The following is an 11,029-nucleotide window of genomic DNA, read 5'->3' as shown; positions in this document are numbered from 1 at the left end:
TGCCCGCTTTCCCCTTGACCTCCTTTTTACCTGCCTCTGTCTCCATTGTGGAGTCAAGCCAGTTTCCCTCTCAGTATCCTGATGCAGTTACTGGTTCAGGGTGCTGTGTATGCCTTCTGCCTTCTGGAGGATGCGTAGAAGGCAGGTCTATGGACAGGACCCAACAGTACAAAGCTACCCAGTGAGAAGAGAGCGTGAGCAATACTGGGAGTATATGCTGGGTACAGGGGCCAGGTGTCTTTGTGGCTCAGAAAGCCCACAGCTGCCTTGTAGGGAAGATGAAGAAATTAACCTAAGGAATCCAGGGAGGGGGGTCCCACTTTCTAGGTCTGCATTCCCCAGGATTCTGGGGGAAGACTGAAGGGTCTGGCATTCATGAGTAGCATGGCCTCAATTCATCTTCTTGTGGGTCAGGGCTTGGGGACTTGGGTGGGTGGCCAACTGGGTGAGGCTGATTCTGGATACCATCCCCGGATGGTACTGGAATAACGTTGGTCTCCCTTCCTGGGTGGTGAGTGGTGTGTGTGCACCCTGTTCTTGCTGTGGTACTCTATAGAGCACATGTCCTCAGACCTCAGCCTGGCCTGACTCCAGCAGTCAGGTCTCTCACAGTAGACCTCCTGTCCTGGTTTCAGGCCTCCTCTCACACACAGGGGTGTGGCTGTGATGGAAACTCAAGGGATCAATTCCCTATTGGACCTGCTTAGGCCGTATTACAGACCTCTGCCATTTTGGGTAAATCCAACTCCTAGGCATGTCATCCCAGCCTTACTTTGTCCTGTGTCGTATGTCCAATTCTCACACAATCGAACATTATTCGACTCATGTCCCATCAGCCATGGAAAGAAGATTCACATTCACCTGCAACTGCTTCCCCAACAGGGTGTGGCTGTCTCGGATTCTAGGTAACCACTCACTCTGATACTTGGAATGAGACCCACAGAAGTGTCCTTGTCTAGAACCTTAGGACAGCTCACTGTACCCGTCCCACAATCATACTGGCCATTTATTTTGCATTATTGTTGCAGGTGGGTCTCTCTACCTATGGTCTGGTCATTTGTGGCTGGGAATGTATTTCTTAGCACTAGTGACAATATCCCCACCCCCTATCACTAACCTTGGATTTACTTTGTTCAAACTACACACGACTAGGGGAATAGATTAGTCAGTCAAGGCTCTTGGCTTCCCTACCGCTCCTGCCTGGCCAGCCTAGGAGACCTGCTACTTAGGGGCCAGGCTGTGAGGTTGTAGGAATAAATAGAGGGGAAGGAAGGGACAGGAATATGCCTCACACTATTTGGACTGCTGTCTTGGGTGAATTGAGGTTGTTAATGACAGGCAGGAGGTAGAGCAGGGGCCAGCACTTTCCTAAGTGGACAGAAGCAAGAGCTTTCAGTGGTCCTAAGAGGTCTCAGAACTACTGAAACAAACCTTCCAGCTTCATGACTTCATGCTCCCCAGTGAGGCTCTGATGGGGTGTGATTCTGACTGAGCGAGGTTTTACAGTAGACTGTTACGGTGAATGGTTCTGAACATTCTCCAAGTTTCTTCTTATCTCATTAGAGCTAAAGGCTTCTAAGAATCAATAGCTGGCATGCATTTGGCTATTAATCAAAATGAAAAAAAAAAACAAAAAACAAAAAACAAAAAACCATGAAGCCCAGGAGATACCTGAAATTTATAAGGACTAGCCCTCAGGTCTTCTACCTAGGGGATACCCTCTCCCAGGTTGCTTTGCTGTGGGCACCATGCTAGGCTGGGAGTCAGGAGAGATCTGCCAACCCAAGGAGTGTATGGGAGGACACCTCTTTCCAGCCTTCAGAGATGGCTGACACACAGCCTTAGGAGACCGGAAGCCAGGGACATCCAGGCCCTGACTGTAACTTGTAACACAGCATGGACAGCTGTGACACATAAGCTGAAATTATAGCACAGTTTTGTATGTCCCACTGACATATGCTCCCCTGGAAACAAGTGAACCTGGACTGGTGGGAGTCGGGTATTCATTGCTGGTGGCGGGAACCGGTAGCTTTCATACCTGCTCTGAGTGCTTAGCTGGGAAGTGTGAGAGGTTGCTGGAGTTCAATCCAAGTGATGAGGGCCAGCGATTCCCCCAGGGCACAGGAGTCAGGGTCCCGGGCAAACATATGCTAGGGGAAAGAACACAAGTAGGTAGCCGAGATGGGAGGGCAATTAACGCAGTCTTTATTTACACCACGAGAGCGACAAGTGTGTGATGTGGTACAAACACTGGACCCGGGAGGTGGAAAGAGGTGACCGCCAGAGGACCCCGCCGGTCAGTGAAACCCACCACACAAAACAAAACAAGAATGAGAAAACCAAACATGACCCCCAACCCCGCCAGGAGGAGAAAGCGCCGCGGAGGGGAGGTCCAGACAATCAAAGAGAAAACAGGCTGTTACAGAGTGAAGGCGGCCGTGGCTGTGGAGCACACAGCTTCACATCGCAGCGCTCCGGTGGCTTCGACCACACTTCTGTAGTGAGAGCTCTTGCTGAATGAGGTCAGCCTCCTGAGCATACATGGAAACAGCATGTTTAACATTCTTACAGATTGGGAAATGGCACCCCTTCAGTGGAGTGCACAACCCTGAACAAGGCCTGTCTGCATTCTTCTTTTTCCATAGGAGACTTTGATCAATGTGAGCCCGGTGAGGCCACCAAGGCCGGGTGCAGAGCGTGCCCGGATCCTTGAGAGGGAGAAATAGTTTCCTCCAGTGAGTGCCAAGTGTCGCTTAGACCTAGGGCTCACAAAGGCCTGGATTGCCCAATGCAGAACCCTAGCCCCATGTCTTCCAGAAGGAACGAACCCATCAGCACAGCTGTGCTGAGATGGGGACTCACCAGGACCTCAGGTTCTTGACCAGAGGCCGGTGACAGCAGGCAGGGTGCACCTGGCCCTGTGCAGGGAGAGAAAAGGAGAAAACCAACAAAACAAAAGAAAATGCCCCCAGCCAGCTTGACAGACAGGCAGTAGGGTCTGAATGTGGAGCTTGCACATGGGTACAATGGACTCTCTATCGGTATGTCAAAGGTGCTACGTAAACCTCTCTTAACGACAAGTGTGTAAGTAGTCCTTTTATTTTTCTTACAATAAAAAGTACAATTTCTTAAGAATAAGTTCAATAAGACTCAAACTCCCCCCTCTTCTCCTTCAAGGTTTTGTTTTACAGAAAAAAAATTTCTGCATCTGCAAACATCATGAGAGGGGAAAGAAAGGCATTGTTTCTCCTTCCCCAAAGCTGCCGAGTTTGGCGTGCAAAATCTGTATACAATATAAAGACATGCCGGCGTACGTCCATGCAACCTCCAGGTGTAGGAAACTTAAAAAAATATATTTATATATTTATATCTATATATTTATATATGTATCAATGCCCATAAAATACATGGGCCCAAAGTCTACAAAAAGAAGGATGGAATGAGCACGTGGCTGTGACCAGTGAAGAAGGAATGTTCTGAGGAAAGAAACACGGCCAAGCCCATCACCAGTGCTGTGGAGACCACTGTAGGATGGTCCTTCCTCTTGGGGACAGATACGAAAGTAAAGAAAAACTGAAACTTTGATAAAGCGGCCCTTAAGCCAGAGCCCTGGGATGTCCCAGTGGGTGGTGGCCTTGGGAACAGCCGCCTGCTGGTGGGGCGTGGGCTCTCAGGGTGCAGGTGGAAAACCCAAGGGTGAGTGAACACCAGCATCCTAAGGACACGGTGCCTTTGGGCTTCCCTTAAAGGGATGTAAAGTGCTTGCTCCCAGCTCCCTTCCCAGCACCCACCAAAGCCTTTGCAAAGGAAGGGAGAGGTGGAAGGTTCAAGGTCCAGGCAGGGGAGTGCTGTGGTCCTGCCCTGGAGGTCAAGGCCGACCTTCTGCCCTCTGCCCTGGGAGATGACTGTGGGGAAGAGCCACATGTGTCTTCAAAGGGAAGAAAAGGCTAAAGAAAATGCTTTCAGCTCACAGGGAAGCTGGAGTGAGCTGGCTCGCTGGCCAGGCCCCTGCATCAAAGGGTGACTGAATAGGACCAAAGTGAGTCCCTCTCACAGTACCCTGGCCACCGAGTGGCCTGTTACCCATCACCTGAAAAAGTAAGATGAGGTGCACCTCCCACGAGTCGTGGCTGGCACAATAGGGCAGGTGGCAGGGTATGCAGAAAATGGGCCAAGGTGGCTAGAAGGGCAGCTAGCTGGCCTCTGTCACCATGCAGTGACAAGCAAGGGAGAGGTTGCATGGGGTCCCTCAAGTCTGCTCCTTCTGCCAAGGGCCAGAGTAGCCACAGGGAGGATGGAGGCAGGCATGGCCTAAGACCTCTCTACCCACTGCCTCAGCTCAGCGCTCAGAGCAGCCCAGCGATCCAAAGTCCAAGAATGTGTGCTCAGCCTGTCTGTTAAAAGCCTGATCTAGTTCCCACCTACCCTGTAAACACCACCAACTTCAGAGACTAAGCTTGATGTTCCTTCTGAGTATCTCAACTTCCTCTCGCCAGTCTGAACTCCACATACTTTGGAATGAAATTGGCGGCTTTAAGTGCTAGAAAAGAAGTTAGCAGTTAAAAAGTCAGTTGTCATAGGAAAAAGAAAAAAGAGCAAAGACAAAGACTGACTGTCCCTCAGGACCCTGTGTGTTCCTGCAGGACAAGGACAAAGGCCTTGGTTCAGCAGCCACAGGCTACAAACCCAGGGCTGTGGCTGTAGCCAGAGTCTGGGTATTGAGGCCGCAATGGAAATTCCTGAACAGGTGCAGGGCCAGGCTCTGGGCCAGGCGCTTGTGGACGCCTCAAAGGTCTTTGGGAAACTAGAGATGGAGTTCTATCCTGATGGAGTGGTTACAAGTCCACACACATTAATGCCGCCCGCCCTCCCGCCCACCCTGTAATACTACTAGTGCTGCCGGGCAGAGACCCCTGGCTGTGCAGCCCCCAGGTGAGCTTGACAGGACAAGGGCGCCACGCAGACCTGCTGCTCAATCTCAAGAGATTTGCTCTAAAAAAACCAAGCATGACAGCAGCGGTCCTGCTCAAAGCAGAGCCCTGCTTGCTGTACAAAAAGAAACAAAATCAAGCCATAAAAATAACCTTCAGAGCTAAAAAAAATATACAAGTAAGAATTTAGAAAGAAAAAGTTCCAGACATTACCACCTTCAGAAAACTGCTGAATGGTAAGGGGGAAAAATGTAAAATCCACAAAATAATGTTTTCTTCAGGATCTTTTTGTGAAAAATTCATACAAAAATCAACAGCAAGTTTCTATCTTTTGCTATAAAAACTCATCAGGTACATATGTGCATGGAGGCTTGGAGAGGGCGGTGGTTCTGTTAGAAAATAATTAAAATTAAAGTACAAACTGGTAGGGAAGTTGCCCAGGGGTGAACATGCTGGCAATCTGGAAGCTGGCCAATCTGGAGCTCAAAAACCCTTGGGCTTCAATCCAGACTCCAGCCCTCAGCACCTCAGAGCTAACACACGTCTTTCACCTGCCAGGACCTCTGCGGTCTGGATTTATTATATATATTTATATATACTTTGTCTATAAATGCATTATAAATATTTTATCAAGATCTCATAAGAATCAAGTTTCTTAGCTTGGAATACAGTGGAATATATATTATACATATATTTATATTTATTTATACCTAAAATTTAAGCAATACTTCATGCTACCTGCTTTTAATGAAAAGCATTCCGATCGTAACACTGCAGTGTGCCTACGACATGCTTCACAACCCAATGGAGATGCTCGGCTGCTAAGTGACGGGTAAGGAAAGAACACTTTGGATCCGTTTGAAACGTGTCAGACTTCAAAACTGCCGGTGGCGGCGGTCGCTGCTTTTTGGAACTACCTCATCTTCCTTAAATGGCAATCAAACCAAGCAAGGCTGGCTATACTTCGGCCCTCGGGGACAGTGGCTGGTGCCCATTCTTGTAATGCCAGGCCAGCATCACCAGGCTCAGCCAGCCACAGGACACTGTCACACCAATTCTTAGTGGTGTTTTTTTTTTTTTTTTTTTTTTTTTTTTTTTCTTAAGGCAATGTTCCTCAGACTTCAGAAAACCCAGCCACAAAAAATTCCATCAGAGCAATAAAAAAAGGCACAAACTCGCATCTTCCGACGGCTTCGAGAACTCGCATCTTCCGACGGCTTCGAGAAGCTCCAGCTGACTCCCAGGCTCACATTTCTGTTCTGTCCAGTTTTTTTTTTTTTTTTTTTCCTTTAAAGTTTCTTCCAACTCTGTCCCTCACTAAGCTGTGAACCCCCACAGCACCCCACTAAGGTTCACAAGGCAGGCCAGAGCCATAGAAAACGGTTTTGTTTTCTTGGTTTTTTTTTTCTGTTTTTTTTTTTTTGTTTTTTTGGTTTTTTTTTGTTTTTTAAAAAAGCTACAAGATGAGTTGAGTGGTTTACACGGAGACTGTGGGATTGTGGGTAAGAATCAAATGTTAAGCACCAGTTTTAATCAAGTTTGTTCTGTATTATTAGATCTTTGATTTTCATTTTCCTCATGTCAACTCGATTCAGCAACTCTGCCCAAGTTGCCACAAGCTTCTTCCTTCGTGGCTTCCCTGGGGGAACCCACCAGCATGTGCTTGACTTCCGCGGCGTGTCTGTGTGCCCGTGTGTTTTGAGCTGTTCTGTGTTCCATGTGATCTGCCATACCTGGTGTTCGTGTGCGTCTCCGGACCTGTGGTCCAGGGCGGCAGAAAGGCCTCCCGTTGCTGCTACACGCCTGCTGTCCCTTTGCACTCAGAGAGAGCACCAAGGCAGGACGCAGGAGTGACACGGGAAAGTTTCTTGGCTGAGCTTCAAGACAGACAAACAAAGGAGAGAACAGCAGCTTCGTGCTACAGTGGTGGTTCCTCCTCCATGGGCTCCTCCTCAGATCTGTAGAGGAGAAAAGGGGGGCAGGCAGGGTACATGAAGGGTGAAGGAGGCAATCAGGTTCCCTTTCCCACGAAGTTGTCAAGATCCCTGCTCCATCAAGGCACAAGCTCTTTCCTGATAGACAGTATTGGTTTGTAGAGTCAGTGGGCATGCCACCATCTATCCTATCCCTAAAGGGCAAGCCTGGCATAAGGCTGGGCACACACAGGAAGATTCTGTCAGGTCCTCATGCACAGGTATACTCAGCAGGCCTTAGGGACAGTATGGACAGAAACTTACCTCTTCTCAGCAGGTTTGACACCTACAGACAGCGAGGCCATGGCGGTGACTGTCTCAGCTTCTTCATTCTCACACTTTTGTGCCTCAATTAGAGAGTGCCCCACAGTGGAGGACAAACGCTGCAGGCAGCGCCAGTACTTGCCTGGGGGAAAGGGGAACACTCAGTGACTCTCCACTTCTGCAGATTAATGGGGTCCTATGGAGACTCACTTGTACCCGAAAGTGCCTTTCTGAAGAGTTCTGTCTGGCAACGCCCTCACAAACACTGGCCCTTGTGGTGTAATTTCTGCACTCCAGGCCACCTGAACACAGGGCTCTGGACTGCTGTGGGCCTGGCTCTCTATACTCATGAACTCTGCCTTGCTGTGGGTGACCAGAAATTCTGGGAGCAGGCACATGGAGACTTGCTGGCACCTAGACTTAGGGAGTTTCCTATGGAGCTTTCTAGATGCTGTGGATATAATCACATTCAGGTTCAGCACAGGGAGCCCTGCTTACGCAACTTTTTAGAGTCAGAGGCGTCAGCTGAAACAGTATGGGAGGCAGGACTAAGTGGTGCAGTGGGGCGCTGGGTGAAGCCTTCAGGCGTGCATCATCCATGTGAGCTTATGTACCAGGATGAGCAGATCAGAGCCAGGCAAGGAGTAGCAGGTGTACCTGAGGCAGGGCGATGTGTGGGTGTCTGGCTGTGTACTTCTTGTCTGGGACTTGTTATTTGAACTGGGGATAAGTTCTACCCTTTGCTAGGCACCTCTGGCATGACACAAATTTTTCAGTCCAAGTAAGTTCTATGCAACTGAACCAAGAAGCTTGAGACCACTGGTGCCCAGATTCTTTTGAAGTCCGGTACAGCAGGACCTGGTTCTGGGAGTCTCTACTAGCTCATCACATGCCAGGGAAGGCAAGGCCCTGTGCTCCTGCCCTAGGTCCCCACAATGACTTGGCCAACCACTTACCGTGGATGTCCATCACTTTCTCCATGGAGTGGATGGCATTAGCATTGGGTCTCTGATGTAGAACCTTTTCTGGTAGAGGCTCAAGCTGTAAGAGACACAGATCTATTATGATGGCAAATGACCAGGGTATAATCTATGTATATATTAAACTGTGCCCACCAGAGACAGCACCTCACTCCCAAAGATAAGAGTCATTTGTGGGAAAGACGAAGTAACTCTAAAAAGCCAGTATGACTTGGTAATTTTTTTTTTAAAAATACTTCCTACAGGTAGTCTCTCCTTAGGGTACACTGGAGTATATTCTTGGGTTCCCAGGAGGAGGACAGGCCCAGGAGTAGGCTGTATACAGGATGTCAGCTTGGCATTATCTGTGTGTGCCACTGAGAGCAGAGGAAGAAAGCTACACTTGTAGGACCTGCCCTGAATGCACAAGGTCTCTGACTCTTGCTTTCCTCATACATGCAGAAGATGGAGGGAAGTGAGTAGGCCTCTCACAGATGAAACTCCTAACAAGGGCATAGTCCTAAGTAGCAGGGCCCTAGGGCAGAATGAACATCAGCACAGCAGCTGTGCAGACAAGCTTACAGACCAGAGACCACACAAAGGGAGAGCTAGAGCCCGTCCCAAAGGGAAACTGATCTGGGTGGAAGCTGGAAAATAAAGTGACCCTGAGAGTTTGCCTGGCTTCACCCTGCCCTCAAAGCTGCTTTGCATAGCCAAAGCCACTGCAGCCCCCTGTGTGACATCCATCCCCAACCAGATTTTCATAAGTGCTACTAATTATACCCCAGGGAGCATGACCTTCTAACCAAAGGCATTTCCCAACAAAGAGCCAGCCAGAGCCTGGGGCAGGTGGAGCTAACCTTCCACCTCAAATCCATTCACCAACAAAAGAAACAATGGCTGATGCCAGGGTGGGCAGGAAAACACCAGAAGACACACAGGGGCAACTTGGAATAGTGCTCCATGGCTACAGGTGGCAGGCCGAGCAGTGAGATAACACAGCACCTGAAATACAAACTGAGTACCAGCACAGAAATGAGTAAATGCGCATGTGCAAAGACAGACATTCCTGACGGAACTGCTCATCATTCCAGGAGGCAGAGCTTACAGCTTCTCTGCCTGCACCTTGTGCAGGGGAAGAGGTGGCTTCAAATAAAGCTGGTGACTGAGGTGGATACAGCACTGTGTAGCCCCATGGCTAAGTGTTGACAATGGCCACTGGCATCTCCCTCTCCCAGCCCATCACCACAAGCAAAATCTTACTCTTATTTTTCATATTGCTGTGATAGGAGGAAGGATTTGTTTGGCTTAATAAATCGTGGTGGGAGGTACAACGGTAAGAGCAGCCTTACACAGCCACACAGGCGTAGGAACACAGGTGTGAGCACAACTGCCTGTAAGCCTCAGGCCCTGCCCCTCGGACCCTACAACCAAAAGGTTACACAACTTGCCCAACAGTGCTCAAGTACACACGCTTGTAAGAGGCATTTCATGCTCACACTGGCCAACATAAACTGAACATTTTACATTGGCCAGAAAATCCTGAAGTCAGAGTCATGAACAGTGACTGGGAGGTGGGAAGACTGTGACAGGCAGAGGAGACCAATGGTACAAAAGAACCAAGACCAGATGGTGGGTGGGACAGAGCAAGGACCCTGTGAAGCACTGGTGACATCCAGACATAGCTGGAGTTCTGTGGACAACCATAGGGGGAGAACTGGTTTTCAGGTTATGACAAGGACTCATGCAGTGAGAAGGCTGGCTGGCAAGAAAGGATGGTTTCTGAGTAGTGTGTAGGAACATATGCACTGTTACTGATGCCATCTCCCCAAAACAAAGTCCACTGGGATTATCAGAGACTGCAATTACACCCGTTCAATGTGCTTTCAATGATGATCCTGACCTGGTAGACAGGGAGCCACATAGAGCTGCAGACCTGTGTGTAACAGCACTGTGTGTAACTAGAACATAAGGAGGTAAGCTGGAAAGGTCCAATCCCTAGTGCTGCAGCTAAGGGGACAAGGCGGAACAGAAGCCACAGTGTCCAGAAGGGAGGCCCAGGAAAACATCTTCAATGAGCACTGAAGGAAGGAGTGACCACTTATTCTCCAGAGCTGGGAAATCCCAGGCCCAGGCAGGGAAGAGCCCACAGGGACAGCAAAACCAGAAATCTATAGGTATTCAGAAACAAATCATAGCATATCAAAGGCAGACTCAGAACTCTGAAAGTAGCTAGGGAAAGCAGGTTGTCTCCACACAGTGGGGTGGCTGGGCATACACAGCAGGGAAGCAAAGGCCAGCGGCTTGATGATGCTACCTGCCGAGACCCTGGCTACCCAGATTCATATGCCCAGCGAAGCTGTCACTTCCAACAAGATGGAACAAAGGTATCTTCCGAAGGGGGGGAAATGCAGCCCACACTGCCCTTTTCCTAGAGAACCCCACAGGATGTTCCTGAGACACAGAGTGTTCTGCAGAAGGCAGGAAATGAAGACTAATGGGGAAGAGTCTGAGTGCTGTGTGGCCCAGACCCAACATGGGTGACACGTGACAACAACAAAAATGTCCAGTCAGTGAAATTAAGTGAGGGGAAGGCATGCAGCCTGGGAGGGGCTAGGACTAGGCTGCCAGTTTGGCAGAGAAACATACAAGACCTAGTTAAATTAGAATTTCCAAAGAACAACAGTTTCTTAAATATACAGAGGTTATGTGCTCGTTCTGGAGATTTCAGAGAGGCTACCATGGTCCAGGTCTTGGCTCACTCAGGATAATGACGTGATTCTGCTGAGGGTGCTGGCCCATGGTGAGGGTGCCTGCTACACATCTTTCAACTGGGTGCTGGGAACACAGGGAACTTTCATATTAAGAGATGGCAAGGAAGGAAATTTAGGAGCTACAGGAC

At 49.2% G+C, this 11,029-nt stretch overlaps 1 protein-coding gene across 10 annotated transcripts in view; it reads right to left on the bottom strand.

Moving 5' to 3' along the window:
- Window positions 1–2,182: 2,182 nt before the first annotated feature.
- Hdac4 (histone deacetylase 4) overlaps window positions 2,183–11,029 on the bottom strand; it is a 240,101-nt gene continuing 231,254 nt past the window's right edge. For all 10 annotated transcript variants that reach the window (XM_076914757.1, XM_076914756.1, XM_076914755.1 and 7 more), the window contains 3 exons: window positions 8,125–8,209; window positions 7,169–7,310; window positions 2,183–6,889 (listed from right to left, as the gene is read on the bottom strand). In XM_076914757.1, the coding sequence (XP_076770872.1) occupies window positions 6,850–6,889; window positions 7,169–7,310; window positions 8,125–8,209 (267 nt within the window). In that variant the 3' untranslated portion in view covers window positions 2,183–6,849. The remainder of the gene's footprint in view (window positions 6,890–7,168; window positions 7,311–8,124; window positions 8,210–11,029) is intronic.

The sequence above is a fragment of the Arvicanthis niloticus genome, chromosome 17 (assembly GCF_011762505.2).
Source record: "Arvicanthis niloticus isolate mArvNil1 chromosome 17, mArvNil1.pat.X, whole genome shotgun sequence".
NCBI classification, from domain to species: Eukaryota; Metazoa; Chordata; class Mammalia; order Rodentia; family Muridae; genus Arvicanthis; species Arvicanthis niloticus.
The sequence above is the reverse complement of the archived record's forward strand: the minus strand, read 5'-3'. Positions and strand labels throughout refer to the sequence as shown.